Consider the following 18,482-nt stretch of genomic DNA (forward strand, 5'->3'; position numbering starts at 1 on the left):
AGATGGTGTCACGGAGTGAGAGTTCATGGAAAAGTTAGTTTTTAAGTTTATTGTATTGTAATTGACTGCTATGTTTTTGATGCAGTATAGATATGAAGTGTAATCGGAGCCTCTGGTCCTGATATAGAATTAGTCCTCATATAAAAAATTTCACAACTTGAGAATTTCCCAAAAAAGTGAGCACTCTTGACCCGGCCCCTCCATGGAAATCAGAATGTACACATTCATCCCATGGACACTGCTCCAATACTATTTTTGGATCGCTAGCGGATTCTTTACTTATTGAAAAAATCTATTCCGGTTTACTATCGAGTATCGGCTAAGGCTGTTCTTATGACACCTCGGCTAGTAGTACGTAAGGCTGAAAAAAAAGAAAAAATGGGCGGGCGTAACTGTAGTCATCATTTTTGACGCTAGAAACGGAAACACGTTTTTCGCCATCTTGGTTGCTGGCAGCTGCCTCAGGGACGATAGTTCCCTTCTACTCTTTGCCAGATGCCATGATGGCGGAAGCAACGAAGATCCTGGAACTTTCACCTGGAGAGGTACTAGCTGACGCTCCCGAGGCGACAACGGAGCCTCCGCCAAGCGCTGCTCTCTCGCCCAACACCGAGGAACCCGTCAGTGAGACTAAGAAGAAAAGTAAGGCTGTTAGATGATGATCGCGCAGACACAGCAGTGAAAAGAGCCCTACTTCCTAGTTCACTAAAGGGAAGGCGGGGCTTAGTTTCTAGATTGGCAACATCCGTAGCCAATTCGAGTGGATGCTCATGTTATTAAACTAGTTGGTGGGTAATGCAGAATATCGAAATGTACTAAGAAGCGTGGAAATAGGACGACACAATATACGTGTGACACGGACCGTGAGTATTAAAGGACTAGAACGGTTTTTGGAAATACTATTCATCACTATTAAGCATTCCTACAGTATTTATTAATGAAGAAAGGTCGATAGGCTAATATGAACTACTGAGATATAGGACATGAAGCTGCGATTGGTGCTCAATACGATATGACAACAAGGAGAATTGTTTTATAGAACCAGAATGTAGTGATGACCATAAGGTATGAAGAATGGAAGTCACGAAGTATTTACTCATATATATATTTATTTGTAAGTAAACGAGCTTGTGGGAAGGGAGTGGGGGTGACTGCGCAGAGCCATTGAGAGGTCTCGCTTAACATACCGATGACATCACTTAAATAAATACAATTGCAACATTCTAAAGGTGACGTATTTGTAGTGACCAATAAGCAAGGAGAGCAGGGGAGAACAACTAGACCTACAACATCTCACTGTAAAACATTACATCAATTCATATACTTTTAGTGCACTGGGTAACTTAGCTATTCTGCCAGACCTGGTGCCGGTGCCCTCCCAACCTCCATGGCATGTTGCAGGAACATAAGTATCAATGGAGGGCGGGGAGGATGCCTGAACAGGAACAAACTGCAAATCTCCATGCTTGACATCAACAGATGTATCACACAAGTTTCACTTGTGTTGTGTAATGTATTACTGCAATTTATTCTGGTACTGTCATTACAAGTATTGTTCAACGATGAATTACTTCTATTTACAATCTGTAAGGAAGTGTTAGATACATCTTCACCCGAGTAAGTATCAAGGCAAGAAAATTCATTATCAAATCTAGCCTTACATCTTTTCCCTGAGAACCATAAATCAACTTGGTCTTTCTTAATATTTATAGCATCACTCTTATTGCGCCATTCCAGCATATTTGAGGCAAACGGCACTATCAGTAACATCAATGACTTCTTCAGGATCACAGTATTTTGACTCTCCTTTAAGATGACCGACAGGTTTCAAGACCAAAGCCCAATCCCCCTTGAGGAATTCCTTGTTAACAGCCCTATGCACTTTATCATGATACTGTTTGGACTTTAACTGGCAATCTACAATTTTCTTCCTAACCTGTAACTGATCATCATTGATAGTGATGGTGGTTGGCAAGTTGCTATCTGAAACAATACATTTAGGATCAATTTCATTGTCCATCTTCTCCCTCTCATCAAAAAGAAAGGGGAGAAACCTGTTATGCTGTTTGGGGTGGTATTGTACGCAAAAACTCTTTCTTCAATAAAGCTTTTCACCGGTAACTGTGAAGCCAAAGCTAATTGGATACCGTCTTTGAGGAAACGGTTTACTCTTTCAATTTGACCATTAGATTTTGGTGAGTATAGTGGAGTCTTATCTTGGCAAATTCCATGAAGATTCAAAAAGTCAGTCATTTTGTTAGACGTGAGTTGTTTTCCATTGTCAGAAACAATGATGCGAGGATTCCCTTCAATAGAAAACAATTGGGAGATTGGGCTTTGGTTTGAATTTGACTATGAAGTAAGCGGCTGTCAGTAAGTGTGAAGTGAAGCGAAATCCAAAATGGCGTCACGTACTCACGCAGGAAACGTCGTGATGTAATACGTCGCGATCTATACACCACAGCTGAAGGCGCTGCAAGTGACAGCCGTGATGACGTCTTGCAACAGCTGAATTTTGACAGTTGGATGTTGAGCAACTGTCAACGGCAATTGCAACGATTCTTCTCACAACTTTCCAGTCACATGCGCTGAAAGATATACATGTAGGAATATTTATATATTCGCCGACATCCTTTGTAATGAAAAAAATATGCGTAACTTGCCTGAAATTATTCTTGAGAAGACTTGAAACTTCATATGGATTTCCGGTGTCCCTTACTTTACGCCGAACGTCTCGTATGAAGAAATATCACTGTCAAATAACAGGTGCTCCGAAAAATTTAAAACGAAAATAATGATTGGCCATAATATCCTTTTCAAAAGAATGAAAATAGACACTTGCCTTGAAGTTAAGAATAAGCTGCCCGAATAAATTCTTCCACAAGCTCGTCTCGAAATTCTCAATCCCATCCCCGTCGCCAATTGTAGTGATGACCATAAGGTATGAAGAATGGAAGTCGCGAAGTATTTACTCATATATATATATATATATATATATATATATATATATATATATATATATATATATATATATATATTTATTTATTTATTTATTTGTAAGTAAACAAGCTTGGGGGAAGGGAGTGGGGGTGACTGCGCAGAGTCACTGAGAGGTCTCGTTTAACATACCGATGACATCACTTAAATACAATTACAATATTCTAAAGGTGACTTATTTGTAGTGACCAATAAGCAAGGAGAGCAGGGGAGAACAACTAGACCTACAACACAGAAGTCTGACAGGACAAGTAGTTATTACCCACAGGTACTGTACTGTACTGTAATTGCATTTGTTTAGCGCTTACTACCCCAGACGAGGCGTCAAAGCGCTTTTTCGGCGAGTGGCATGCCACTACTGGACCCACAGAGGATTAGTGTTGAGTTAGTATAGTGAAACATGCAAGTAAATTTTAAGTGGTGGATAGGTTAGTCAGTTATTTGGATTCGGAAGGATAGAAGAGAAAAAAAAGGTTTGTATTTATATAGCGCTTGTTACCCTTGATGAGGTGTTAAAGCACGCTACTCCGGAAACCCATAACGGATTAGTGCTGAATTAGTATGGTGAAATATAAAAAGTAATTTAAGTGCTTGATAGTAGTCAGTTATTTAGAGTGAGAAGGATAGCGAAGGGATAAAAGGGTAGAAAGGTGTGCATTCATGAAGCACCTGTTACCCCTGATGGGTGTTGAAGTGCTTTTCTGGCAAGCAGGACGCTACTCCGGAACTCATAAAGAATTAGTGTTGAAAATTAGTACAGTGAAATATGAAGTAATCTGAGTGGTGGATATGTTATTCAGTTATTTGGATAGAGAAGGGTAGGTTGCAGAATAGAAGATGGAAAGAGGTTTGTATTTATGTAGCTCTTGCTACCTCTTGATGGGGTTTTGAAGCACTTTATTGGCGCGTAGCACACTACTATGTAACCCAAAAGGATTACTGTTGAATTAGTATGGCGAAACATGAAAGTAATTTGAGTGGTGGATATGTTAGTCAGTTATTTGGATTGAGAAGAGTTGGGGAGGGATAGAAAAGGGAAAAAGGTTTGCATTTATATAGCACTGGTAACCCTAATGGGGTGTTGAAATGCTTTATTGGTGAGTAGCACGCTACTCTGGAACCCATAAAGGACTAGTGGTGAATTAGTGTAGTGGAATATGGAAATTGAGAAGTGAACATGTTAGTGTGTTATTTTGATTGAAAAGGATAGTGGAGGGACAGAAGAGCTAAATATTTTGTTGTTGTTTTTTTTTAGGTCATAGCAGTAGAAGGATGCTTTTGGATGAGTAAAAAGGGTTTTTTGAGGGGAAGAGTCAGAGAGAAGAGTTTAGAAAGGTTTGTTTTGGGGGATCGGTATAGTAAAAAAAGTGTCAGATGATGCAAGGAGGGGTAGAGTAAGAGAGTCTAGAAAGGGTTATTTTTGGGTTCATAGTAGTGGTATGAGGTTTAGGATAAATGAGAGAGCTGTAGAGGATATATTGATAGATATATAGGGTAGTGCACTGGAAAGATTAGTACAAAGAAGTTTGAGATGAGTCAGAAGGTTGGGCTAGAGGATATATTGAGAGAAGTATAGGCTGAGAAATAGGGTAGAGCATTTGAAATGCTAAATTATAAGACAGGGATAAATATTTAGATCCATAAGTACATCGAAAGTATATAGATGCATAAAGGAGGTAAGTATGTGTAGATTAAAGATATTGATAGAGGTACAGGATGAGAAATATGGTAGTGCATTGGATATGCTTTTTCAGGAGAAAAGTAACAGACACACAGATCTAAGTACATGGAAGGTACATAGATGCACAATGGAAGTAAGTAGATGTAGACCAAAGATGATTATTTTTTTTTCAACAACATAATTCTACATGTTTATACAAAGAAATACACAGAGGGGTACCTATCTATAGTGAAAATAAATGCTTATATACAGAGGAATATGCTGTAAATTTCTGTTTGCGTATGGTGCTTATGTGGGGAAGAGCCAATTCCTGAGTAGTTTTCTGAAGATAGGTGGATGTTGGTGGATCTTATGTTGGGGGGTAAAGAGTTCCTTAGTTTGGCTGCTTGAACAGAGAAGGATGTGCCATCCTTGGTTTTTTTCTTGTATCTTGGGATTTTGAGGCGAGATGCCCCTTTAGAGCGTAGGTTTCTTTGTTGAATGTGTTAAGTGATTTTATTCCTGATAAAGAGTGGTCCCATTCCATGTATTGCTTTGTGGGTGATACAAAGTAGCTTGAACGTTAATCTTCTGGCAACCGGTAATGAATGCAGGGCTTTCAAGGCTGGTGAGAGGTGGTCTCGCTGTTTGATATGCAAGAGTAGTTTGGCAGCCGAGTTCTGAATCCGTTGTAGTCTTCTCATGGTTGTTAAAGGTGATCCGTGGTAGAGGCTATTAGCGTAATCAAGTTTGGACAGAACAAGGGAGATGGTAGCTTGGACCATGTGTGGAAATCCCAAATGAGGGAAAATTTGTCGCAGCATTTTTATAGTGACAAAGCTTGATCTTGCTTGTTTGTTCACTTGGGCATTCATCGACAGCTTGGAGTCTATGGTCTTTCTGAGATTTCTTACCCCTTTCGATACTTCAGGCGGTGATCCTAGTTATCAGGCCAGGCGGCAAGCGGGTCGTAATGTTTCCAATCGCCACATGTGAGTATTTCAGTTTTTGGAGCTTTCAATTTGAGATGGCTCCAAGTCATCCACTGATCCACGGCTCTGAGAAAACTGAAAATTGGGGATTTTCCAATGTCTTTGGGGCATTCCAGTTGAAGGAGTATTTGCATGTCATCTGCATAGTTATAGCACGTGAGGTGAAGTTTATTGATCATTGCTTCAAAAATCTATCAACCATCCTGAAAATGTTACTTTAACTATACCCAGGGCCACTGAAATTATGCAGCAGCGGAGGGCCAAATTATGAATCCGTGTTGAGTAAATAGTGCAGCAAGAAAAGGCAAATTATGCAGCGTAATGAGGCACATTCTGTAATAGTACTACATCATTATTTAGACATTTTCACACTTGTTAAAACTGTCTAGGCATTTGTGACACCTCATTAACCCCTCCAATGCAGGTGTTGGTAGATGGATGAAACCCGCACAACCTCCCCAGTGTGTCTGTCGCCCACTGGCCGGCACTGGGGAGGTGTACAAAGGACCCTCTGGCTCTGCACCAAAGGGAGTCCTTTATTTCATTTAATCTTTGAGCTGCTCGGGAAGAACTTTCCGAGCAAGCGGAGTCTTTTTAGGTACAGCCTAGGCAGCGTATGCGCCGTGTATTCGAGACATGCTGTATTCGCTCTATGGGTTTACAGTCCGCAAATTGCCTTTTTATTCATCACTTCGATTGTCCATCCAAAATGGTTGCTTGCTAGAGGTTAATCCTTCTTTGTCTCTCCTTGTTATCATTTGAATCCCTCCACGGAGCAGTGACTAACTACCGGTATCTTTAAACTTTCGTCTTTATGTATTGTTTTTGTGGAATTTTTCTTTCTTTCACTCGCTCCGAGTTCCGCTGCGGTTAACTGTTCCTGCTCCAGCGCAGCACTGTCTTTACTACAGCCAGATAGGGCTCTGGTTACTGGCATGGCTGCCATTCACAGCAGCAGCATTTTCCTAGATCAGGCGTCATCAGGCCGGACAGACACTTCAGGAGGCCATGTGCCTTTTTTTTCTTTTTAAATCAACACAGCGCCCACTTCACATCCACCAAGCTTTATCTTTTAGCATTGAAGCTGTGCGCCTTTATTTTATCAGCACGGGGCCCGTTTGTTAGTTTATGGAGTTTGGAGTGCTCCCACTACAGATTTAGTTATTTTTAGGTTTAAGATATTTGGTTAGAACTAAAATAGCACCTCTGGGGATGCTAATGTGCTGTTGAAATAGTGCGCGTAACACCAGTGGGATTCTCAGTCAGAGCAGTTAACTCGCTGGATAACTACACTATCCTATGTGTACGGAACAGCAACTATAGATAACTATAAATAATAAATAGGCAGATTGTACATAATTAGAATGACTGGCGAGATGATTAACACGATATATCTGCCACCCTAAATTTCCTTTAAATAGAGGAATGACTGACGAGCTTACATTCATACTAAACGTGTCTAAAAAGATTCCCTAAAAAAAAAAAATGACCGAACAAATTATACTGACATTCATGAAATAAATGTACAGGTTTCGTAGACTTGGACAATTAATTGGTAACATACACGAACGTAGAAGATTGACTAGACCTATATTGCAAACTACTTAGAGTGACTCAGCACTTTGCAGAAATAAGGAACATGGAGAGATGAGGGAAAGGGTTGGGTATGTAAACATAGGAATTATTTGAAATAATAAATAGAAATGGAACCTTGGACATGTAGGACAGACGCCTACAAATTACTGGTTGATGCATGTAGACAGGTTGATTATCAGAAGGACAAGGTCGACCTCCACAAATAATGAAATATCGGCTAAAAAGAACTGAGCATCTGAAAACTGCGCTAGTTATGTGTTTTATGATAATTGGTAGACCGGTTTTATAGCAGTCTATTAGAGAGAGAGCTTACAAATTGAAACCTAAATAGGCAGATAACAAATAAGTAACACCGATGCCACGAAGAGCCTAGCAATGGAATCACAAGTATGGTGTATTTTATCTGGAAGGGCTGAAAAATGTCAGTGCCTACCGAGTTGGAGAGCAGGAAGGAGACTCTCATTAATTATATAAAATGTAAAGTTGTGGATTCCATCCTAATTTTCTAAACTCTAGTTAAGAAAAATAAATGTACATTTTCTGGTTTTCTATTTTAGAATGGACTTGTAAACAAGATGCATTGTCATTGCACCAATCCCGCTTAGTGGTATTTCATAAGGTGCTAAGATGAAATGACTTCAGATTTAGTTGTCTGTAGTAGGTCTTGCGTCCAAAGTCCATTTTCCGGCTTCTGGTTTGTCTTATTAAATTTAGGTACATTGTTCTGCTTTGTGAGTCAGGCACTGACATGGCTACAGTTTGACATTTAGTAAATGCTTGGAAATATTGTGGAGAAGAAACACATCTTTAACTAGGATGCTGCAGGGTTGAAGAGAAACAGATTTTATTTATAGAGTACTAATTCTAAGATGCTTATTCTTCAATATTGCATATGTCTCTGCAAACTCTGAGTATGCTGACTCTCTACAGTGCAGGATGTCATGAAATGCCTGGAGTCTTTTTTCCTCTTATCAATTAGGGTAGGCTTATCTCTCAGTTTCTCTGTTCTCTTCCCTGGATTCTGAATTTCGTTGTGATACTGTTGGTTTTTACCCATTTTTTAATCCTATAATAAATATTTGTAGTTGCTAGTCTTGAAAATGGCTTTACTTCTAGCTCTTAGTTCTTTCAGAAGAACTAGTGGACCCAGGTGTTGTGGCTTGATCCTCTATTCGCTAGGTTCCATTGGGTTAAAAGGGGAAAAATCCCCATCTAATGCTTTCACTGATATCTTATTGGTATCGTTTTAAGACTGTTTCCTTTGCTGTTGCCTAGGTCCGACTCCTCATATTTGGTGAGGATGCACTTCAGATTAGATGCCCGCAGGAACCTGCTTTTTTAATTAGAAACCAAAAGCCATCTATACCCATAAAGTAAGTTTGTTTTATTTTGATTCTTTAGCAGAGAAGGCTGTGTAAGGAAATAACTTCCATGTGATTTATTTTCAGAATAATTTCCTTTAGGGTATAGTAAGTTCACATTTCTGCAAAGAACTAAAGGTTTATAATGTTTTAAGTGGAAGAAATGTGTACTTTTTTAAACACACACATGTATCAGGCACTAATTCGATTCATTTCTGGACCAAATGCCATAAATTCTAAGGCAGGCAGTTCCAGCATGCTGCTTTACCTCCAATAACAAAGGTCTCGAGAATGCCTTTTTAGGTCCTGCCTGTAACAGGGCCTGTTCTGCATGCTTTCTCACTTGCAAAACTACTGTATACAACAGAGGGCTTGGAGCCAGCCTATTGCTTAACATTTGTTTGCTTCTTTCTCACTCCTATTTGCTGCCTTAGCACGTGCTGGATTCACTTCCTCTTCTTTCGACTGTAGCATGGACTAAGTTCTGATTGCTTCAGCTCGATTGCTGTCCTTCCGCTGATCGTGCTGTAATTGGGGTATACTTATATTTGTTCTTCCCTGTTATCCTTGTTGAACCTCTTGCCATTTGTCGCTATTTTTACAATGCCACACACACACTTCAAAGAAGCCCTTTTCTCCTAGGAAATTAATGTTTATTGTGCGAATAGATATTATCTTCTTCCAAATGTATTATCCCCAAGACCTGGACATGGGCGCAATTGCTTGCTTTATTTGATAGGGTTTTTTTGCCTAAAGTTATACCCTTTTTCTTTCTCGTGCATGGGGAGATTACAGTTCTGCTCAGAATCACAGGGGTGTTGTGCTGGGACCTAACAAGCATTGGCAAACCCAGTAGTTCTAGCCTTTGAGACTATTGGCGTTGCCATTTGTTCATGCTGTACAGCTTGGACATTACGGACTTTGACAATGATTTGTAGTCTTTGTAGTCATGCTGTATAGCAGCGTGGCTATCAATAGTCATAAAAAAAAAGGACTATGATGCATGCAGCACCGATGCACTGGCTGGATCATAGTGCTTTTTAGGGCGAGGCCTCCGCCCACGTAAGTGGGAGGAGTTTCGAGATCCTAATGTTAAAGAAGAGAAAAAAAAGTATCTCCTAGGGCTTTGGCGAGACAAATTCCACACATTCCTTACTGTGTTCTGTCATCTGGCCAGTGATTCGTCTTCGTTGTGTTGTCGTTTTAATAGGCTTGAAGTGATAGGGTAAATGTAGTTTTGTTCCGCCATCTTGGGCATTTTTCGTTCGTGCTCGCGCAAAGAAGTACATTAATTTTAATTAGGAGCTGTCAGGGTGCCTCCGTAAGTGAATCCAGATGGCCGGGCGCGTTCACCATTCAGCAGCGCTCAGCGCGCAGCTGCTGCATGCCAGGCCGGGAAAGGGCTTCATCAGCCTCACTCATCCGGCGCTGAGACAGGCCCCCTCCCTCATCTGTATCGGCGAAACAGGACAACTGGGGGGGGGGGGGGTTGCCTAAAATATCCTGTTAAGCGATGTTGCTGAACTTGTAATAAACTGCGTTTTGCTGGACCCATAAAGGAAATGCAGTTGTTTACTATTCCATGGGTGAGTGTGTTGAAAAACATGGATGTAGGTTCGTTGTTATAAATAATCCTGCTTGTGCAAGACTAATGTTTACTTGTTTTTATATGGTGTCTGGTGCCCTGGCGTTTAGATTTGCATCGATATAAATACTATTTGGAATTCCCTACCAATTCGGACTCCGTGATTATCGGCATTGACCAGAATGGAATGGAAGATGGAGGCCGCCTGCTCTAACTCAAACCCAAGGCACCCTAAGTCATCTTACCACCCTAACACTTAATCCTCCTATTATGTTGACATGGGTACCGGAAGCCCACTTGGCTGGGAGAGGCTCGTTAATGGTCTCTGGCATCTCCAAGACTGACCGCGCGGCCGGCCCGAAGCCTCACAGTAGCGCTCCAATGGAAAGCGCCTGCTTCAAAGCGCCCGCTCTTTCTGAAATGTTGGCCCCGTAAACTCGCTTGGTGTCACATGTTTGGGGTAATAATATATGGCTGTAGTTTGTAAAGGCAATGCCTTGTTTACAGCACAGACCATCAAAGCCCCCCCCCCCCCAAACCCCCTCGGGGGACTCCCCACTCCACTGATGCCAGCAATAAACAGATTGTATGATCGGCTCTCCCCCGTTTTGTGTTTGTGGCTGCAGCGCTTAACAATGCTGATCCCAGACGCTATCGGGGGCACCGCACCACAAGAGAGGCGCTTGTTATGGGGGCGGGGGCGTAGGGTCAGCTGTCTGAGACGAATGGGGAATCGAAAGGGGGCGTCTCTGTTCCAGTCATGAGACCGAGCCTGAGGGGCTTCACCTTTAATGTCGTAGATCGCGGTCACTGGTACATTCACCCTCTGTGACCTCCGTCGAGAACCAATGGCATCCTTTACAGCCCGACACGTCACTAATAAGAGGCCCCATTCGCATGGATCTTTAACTTGTACACGTTCAACCCTGTTGCCTCGTGAATATACAAAGATTGCAGCAACATTAACCAACTGAGCTATCTTACCCGGATACGAGGGTGTGATCTGCAAATTAAACACGGAGCTTAGAGAATGTACAGTCGCTCACCTAGGTTTGTCCATTGGATTCTTCCCTGAGACCTGCAGGCTACACCCATACCTCAGCAGCAGGAGCATTAACCCTCAGGACTGTTTTACCAGCTAGTGCGCTTCCATTTGTTTTCGGGCATAGCCGCCTGCGTGTGATGGGACTACGGGCAGTGCAGAGTGCAGAATCAGAGTGCAGAATCAGAGTGCAGAATCAGAGTGCAGAATCAGAGTGCAGAATCAGAGTGCAGTTTGAGAGTGCAGAGTGCAGATTGAGAGTGGAGAGTGCAGTTTGAGAGTGCAGTTTGAGAGTGCAGTTTGAGAGTGCAGTTTGAGAGTGCAGTTTGAGAGTGCAGTTTGAGAGTGCAGTTTGAGAGTGCAGTTTGAGAGTTGAGAGTGCAGATTGAGAGTGCAGATTGAGAGTGCAGTATGAGAGTTGAGAGTGCAGATTGAGAGTGCAGATTGAGAGTGCAGATTGAGAGTGCAGATTGAGAGTGCAGATTGAGAGTGCAGATTGAGAGTGCAGATTGAGAGTGCAGTTTGAGAGTGCAGTTTGAGAGTGCAGTTTGAGAGTGCAGTTTGAGAGTGCAGTTTGAGAGTGCAGTTTGAGAGTGCAGTTTGAGAGTGCAAGAGCAGAGTGCAGTTTGAGAGAGCAGAGTGCAGTTTGAGAGTGCAGTTTGAGAGTGCAGTTTGAGAGTGCAGTTTGAGAGTGCAGTTTGAGAGTGCAGTTTGAGAGTGCAGTTTGAGAGTGCAGAGTGCAGTTTGAGAGTGGAGAGTGCATATTGAGAGTGCAGTTTGAGAGTGCAGTTTGAGAGTGCAGTTTGAGAGTGCAGTTTGAGAGTGCAGTTTGAGAGTGCAGTTTGAGAGTGCAGTTTGAGAGTGCAGTTTGAGAGTGCAGTTTGAGAGTGCAGTTTGAGAGTGCAGTTTGAGAGTGCAGTTTGAGACTTGAGAGTGCAGATTGATAGTGCAGATTGAGAGTGCAGATTGAGAGTGCAGAATGAGAGTGCAGAGTGCAGATTGCAGTTTGAGAGTGCAGTTTGAGAGTGCAGTTTGAGAGTGCAGTTTGAGAGTGCAGTTTGAGAGTGCAGTATGAGACTTGAGAGTGCAGATTGAGAGTGCAGATTGATAGTGCAGAATGAGAGTGCAGAGTGCAGATTGCAGTTTGAGAGTGCAGTTTGAGAGTGCAGAGTGCAGATTGAGAGTGGAGAGTGCAGTTTGAGAGTGCAGTTTGAGAGTGCAGTTTGAGAGTGCAGTTTGAGAGTGCAGTTTGAGAGTGCAGTTTGAGAGTGCAGTTTGAGAGTGCAGAGTGGCAGTGAGTGCAGACTGAGTGCAGAGTGGCAGTGAGTGCAGACTGAGTGCAGAGTGACAGTGAGTGCAGACTGAGTGCAGAGTGACAGTGAGTGCAGACTGAGTGCAGAGTGACAGTGAGTGCAGACTGAGTGCAGAGTGACAGTGAGTGCAGAGTGACAGTGAGTGCAGAGTGACAGTGAGTGCAGAGTGACAGTGAGTGCAGAGTGACAGTGAGTGCAGAGTGACAGTGAGTGCAGAGTGAGTGCAGAGTGAGTGCAGAGTGAGTGCAGAGTGAGTGCAGAGTGACAGCGAATGCAGAGTGACAGCGAATGCAGAGTGACAGCGAATGCAGAGTGACAGCGAGTGCAGAGTGACAGCGAGTGCAGAGTGACAGCGAGTGCAGAGTGACAGCGAGTGCAGAGTGACAGCGAGTGCAGAGTGACAGCGAGTGCAGAGTGACAGCGAGTGCAGAGTGACAGCGAGTGCAGAGTGACAGCAGAGTGACAGTGACAGCAGAGTGACAGTGAGTGCAGAGTGAGTGCAGAGTGAGTGCAGAGTGAGTGCAGAGTGAGTGCAGAGTGAGTGCAGAGTGAGTGCAGAGTGAGTGCAGAGTGAGTGCAGAGTGAGTGCAGAGTGAGTGCAGAGTGAGTGCGAGTGCAGAGTGAGTGCAGAGTGAGTGCGAGTGCAGAGTGACAGCGAGTGCAGAGTGACAGCGAGTGCAGAGTGACAGCGAGTGCAGAGTGACAGCGAGTGCAGAGTGACAGCAGAGTGACAGCAGAGTGACAGCAGAGTGACAGCAGAGTGACAGCAGAGTGAGTGCAGAGTGAGTGCAGAGTGAGTGCAGAGTGACAGTGAGTGCAGAGTGAGTGCAGAGTGACAGTGAGTGCAGAGTGAGTGCAGAGTGACAGTGAGTGCAGAGTGAGTGCAGAGTGACAGTGAGTGCAGAGTGACAGTGAGTGCAGAGTGACAGTGAGTGCAGAGTGACAGTGAGTGCAGAGTGACAGTGAGTGCAGAGTGACAGTGAGTGCAGTTTGAGAGTGCAGTTTGAGAGTGCAGTTTGAGAGCAGTTTGAGAGTGCAGTTTGAGAGTGCAGTTTGAGAGTGCAGTTTGAGACTTGAGAGTGCAGATTGATAGTGCAGATTGAGAGTGCAGAATGAGAGTGCAGAGTGCAGATTGCAGATTGAGAGTGCAGAATGAGAGTGCAGAGTGCAGATTGCAGTTTGAGAGTGCAGTTTGAGAGTGCAGTTTGAGAGTGCAGTTTGAGAGTGCAGTTTGAGAGTGCAGTTTGAGAGTGCAGTTTGAGAGTGCAGTTTGAGAGTTGAGAGTGCATTTCGAGAGTGCAGTTTGAGAGTGCAGTATGAGACTTGAGAGTGCAGATTGAGAGTGCAGATTGATAGTGCAGAATGAGAGTGCAGAGTGCAGAGTGCAGATTGCAGTTTGAGAGTGCAGTTTGAGAGTGCAGAGTGCAGATTGAGAGTGGAGAGTGCAGTTTGAGAGTGCAGTTTGAGAGTGCAGTTTGAGAGTGCAGTTTGAGAGTGCAGTTTGAGAGTGCAGTTTGAGAGTGCAGAGTGGCAGTGAGTGCAGACTGAGTGCAGAGTGGCAGTGAGTGCAGACTGAGTGCAGAGTGGCAGTGAGTGCAGACTGAGTGCAGAGTGACAGTGAGTGCAGACTGAGTGCAGAGTGACAGTGAGTGCAGAGTGACAGTGAGTGCAGAGTGACAGTGAGTGCAGAGTGACAGTGAGTGCAGAGTGACAGTGAGTGCAGAGTGACAGTGAGTGCAGAGTGACAGTGAGTGCAGAGTGAGTGCAGAGTGAGTGCAGAGTGAGTGCAGAGTGAGTGCAGAGTGACAGCGAATGCAGAGTGACAGCGAATGCAGAGTGACAGCGAATGCAGAGTGACAGCGAATGCAGAGTGACAGCGAATGCAGAGTGACAGCGAATGCAGAGTGACAGCGAGTGCAAAGTGACAGCGAGTGCAGAGTGACAGCGAGTGCAGAGTGACAGCGAGTGCAGAGTGACAGTGAGTGCAGAGTGACAATGAGTGCAGAGTGACAGCAGAGTGACAGTGACAGCAGAGTGACAGTGACAGCAGAGTGACAGTGAGTGCAGAGTGAGTGCAGAGTGAGTGCAGAGTGAGTGCAGAGTGAGTGCAGAGTGAGTGCAGAGTGAGTGCAGAGTGAGTGCAGAGTGAGTGCAGAGTGAGTGCAGAGTGAGTGCAGAGTGAGTGCGAGTGCAGAGTGACAGCGAGTGCAGAGTGACAGCGAGTGCAGAGTGACAGCGAGTGCAGAGTGACAGCGAGTGCAGAGTGACAGCGAGTGCAGAGTGACAGCGAGTGCAGAGTGACAGCGAGTGCAGAGTGACAGCGAGTGCAGAGTGACAGCGAGTGCAGAGTGACAGCGAGTGCAGAGTGAGTGCAGAGTGAGTGCAGAGTGAGTGCAGAGTGACAGTGAGTGCAGAGTGAGTGCAGAGTGACAGTGAGTGCAGAGTGAGTGCAGAGTGACAGTGAGTGCAGAGTGAGTGCAGAGTGACAGTGAGTGCAGAGTGAGTGCAGAGTGACAGTGAGTGCAGAGTGACAGTGAGTGCAGAGTGACAGTGAGTGCAGAGTGACAGTGAGTGCAGAGTGACAGTGAGTGCAGAGTGACAGTGAGTGCAGAGTGACAGTGAGTGCAGAGTGACAGTGAGTGCAGAGTGACAGTGAGTGCAGAGTGACTGCAGAGACAGTGTGTCAGGGTGCACATTGTGTGAGTGTGCAGAATGAGTGTGCAGGGTAAACAGTGTGTGACTATGCAGGGTGACATTGGGAGTGTGCGGGTGAGCAGTGTGTGAATGTGTAGGGGCAGTGTGTGAGTGTGCAGAAAACACCACACACACATACACCACACACACATAACGCACACACAAACCACACACCTCAGTCTCTCAACACCACACACTTGTCACCACTCAACACAACACACTCACCACCACACTCACTCCCCAGGCTCACCCCCACAGACTCACCACCACACACTCACCAGCACACAGAAAACAACACACACAACAACACACCCCCAGCCGTCAATGAATGCTTTCACCATGCACAAACACCAACAACCATCATCCATCTGTGCACGCTTTTACCAAGCACACACCCACCAGCTGTCAGTGCACCCTTCCACCAGGCACACACACCTCCAGCCGGCAGTGCACTTTTCCACCAATCAATCGCAGTATGGTACACTTTACTTTTAAACATATTCATATAAAGCACAGCATGCCACCATTGGTAAAATTACAATTCAACCAAGATACTTCCACTACACACCACATGCACACACTCCATAACACATGGCAAAAAGACATTGGCATTTACAATGCCATTAGCTCAAACTCAAATAAATCCGAGCCCGATTGCATTTCTAATGCTTGTTAAAATTAGTTTTAGCCACATTGCAAAGCATCCACGCCTCCATACAGAATGGCTACAAAATATTGTCAAAATCGATGGCTCTCATAGGTGAAACCTATTGGCTTTGCCAGTGCTTGTTTCCTATGAATTGAAGCTTTACTTTTAGGCTGTTCTTAATTAGTGATGATGTTTGGCTCTAACACTTGTTCTGGGCTCTGGGACATATTTGGTCCACCACATGGTGTCTCTATCTGCACGGTCATAAGTGCATTCTATGTTTACCGCTATTCGCCTCCAGGTGGTGCTTGCAGTGATTAGAAAGGGATGTACGACATTACAACGCATGCTTTTACATCGCATGCTTTTACAACGCGAGTTTTACAACGCATACCATTACAACGCATAGTGCTTTGGGGCGCTGGATAGTGATTTATTTAATTTACTATTCCAACTCCAGTCCCCGTGGATAGTAGGGAAGGTGTTGGATAGTAAATTAAATATATTCCCTATCCTAGAGCGCCCCCCAGCGCAATGCGTTGTAATGGTTTGCGTTGTAAAAGCTACGATGTAAAAGCACTGCGTGGTAAAAGTTGCGTTGTAAGTGATGTTCCCCATTAGAAAAAGAGGCACACTTGTCCGGGCCTTCTATCCACTCCAGAAAAAAATCCTTGTTATCCTTTCCTTATTCCACCTGAAGAGAATGGAGACTTGTGCTCTTCCTAGAATAGTCACTGATTGCCTCTAAGATGGGGGTACAGGTTGAAGCTTTCCGCTTTTATAATATGCCAAGTGGAGGTAAAAACAAAGACAATGAACTGTCTAGTGTCACTGTTTAGGTCGAGCCTAGAGCAGCGCATGCGCTCTTACTTGACTTTTAGTAACTGGCTTTTCAAAGTGCTACCAAAAGCTGTCTTTTCCTGTCCACCAGCGTGCGGTTACGCGCAGCGTGAACGTGCACAGGAGCCATCTGGATTTTGTAATGGCTTATTAAGCCTTACAGCGCCTGAACCATGCTCCTCCACCCCCTCTCTCTCTGCTCTCATGTGTCTTTAAATGTTTGTCTTTTAGCTGTATTAGAGTCTGCTTATTTGGCAGCTGGCATAGACACCCGTCTATCTTAACAGCTGCATGTCACCCGTCTATCTTAACAGCTGCATGTCTTTTTTACCTCATTCTCTAGGTGCTTGCTAGGGTTTCTCTTTAATCTTTCACGTTTAAATAATCTGGCAACTTCTGTTATGTTTGGATCAATATAAAGCCGTATGTGCCTTCTTGTCCATGAGCCCACTGTAGTTCCAGCTGTCATTTCACATCAAGGCTCTTCACAGCATCCTGCATCATTAATGACATGGATACTGCTGTTTTAATGTTTACACTTGCTGTTCTTACTTTATTTTACAATGTATACTTTCACAAAAAATGTACCTAAATTGAAAAAAGATAGCTGAACTCTGGCAGATTGCCCTGAAATGGTGCTGTCAGTAATGCAGACACGTGAGCCATGGGACTTCATCAGAAGGCCAGATCTGATGCCCAAATTGCAGGGGCGCACATAGTCTGGGGCCCTCCTCCAGTGGTTTCTGTTTCTTCTGAACAGGGTGCAGGCCAGTGGCCGAGGTTTTGGGACCCCCATTCCTGTGTGTCCTGTTTATCGGGACAGCCCTCTGAAGCGTGGTTGGACCTGCAAAGACATTCACTGTTGCGTAAACAGCAAACGTTATGCAGCATGGATGTTATTAGATATTTAGAAATATTAGAGGAATCATCCAGTTTGAAGGATTCCAGAACACATTTAAATTGAGAAAGTTCACATTTTTAAACGTCATTTTATGGAGTAAACGTTCATTTTTCTTATGTAAAGTGCAGTCAGTTAACATCACTTTGGATCTTCAGCAAATGTGTGTGTATATTTATTACCAGCTGGTAAGGCTCTGAGGTTAGAAAGATAAAAGGGCTCATGTTTGCACAAAGAGTTAGTAATGTTTAATATGAATACAGTTACTTACGGCATGCTTCACTCTTTTTTTTGTGGAAGTAACATCTGATTTCCTGTTAATAATCTTTGTGACCCCCTGCCATTTCTCATAAGTGAGGTCCTGTGTTAATCTAAAAGATACTGTTTTTGTTTTGATGTTGCATGGTGTTGAAAAACAAATATTCCCCTACCTAATGTCTGTAATAAACTCAAATACATCACCCCCGCCAAAAGAAACAAGAAACAAACATTGGCATAGCCAATAGGTGTCGCCTTTGGGACCTTATAAGTGTTTAGTCATGCAACGCTTAATGTTGTTGCACCAAGGATATTGTGCAGCATAACTAAACACTTATAAGGTCCCAAAGGCTATGTCAATGCTTGTTTTTCTATCCCCTGGGACAACGTGCTTAGAGCTGGAAGGAAGAGTGCAGTTGCCTATTAGGAGTGCTAGCTTTGTACAACAAGCAGCATCAGTTTACACTTGCCTAAGAGCCTGGGATTTGCTGTCACAGCGAAACCAAGAATTCTCTGCACACTTGATATTCATGTTATTTGTGCCATGTCCACCTACGAGAGCTGAGAATAAGGAGACATGTTTGTGTGTATTTATTA

At 43.8% G+C, this 18,482-nt stretch overlaps 1 protein-coding gene across 1 annotated transcript in view; it reads left to right on the plus strand.

Annotated features, from left to right (window-relative positions):
- Positions 1–440: 440 nt before the first annotated feature.
- The window catches only part of ATG12 (autophagy related 12), a 37,213-nt gene continuing 19,171 nt past the window's right edge, over positions 441–18,482 (plus strand). The window contains exon 1 of the mRNA XM_078654918.1: positions 441–642. Within this exon, the coding sequence (XP_078511044.1) occupies positions 501–642 (142 nt within the window). The 5' untranslated portion in view covers positions 441–500. The remainder of the gene's footprint in view (positions 643–18,482) is intronic.

This window comes from Lissotriton helveticus, chromosome 7 (assembly GCF_964261635.1).
Source record: "Lissotriton helveticus chromosome 7, aLisHel1.1, whole genome shotgun sequence".
Lineage (NCBI taxonomy): Eukaryota > Metazoa > Chordata > Amphibia > Caudata > Salamandridae > Lissotriton > Lissotriton helveticus.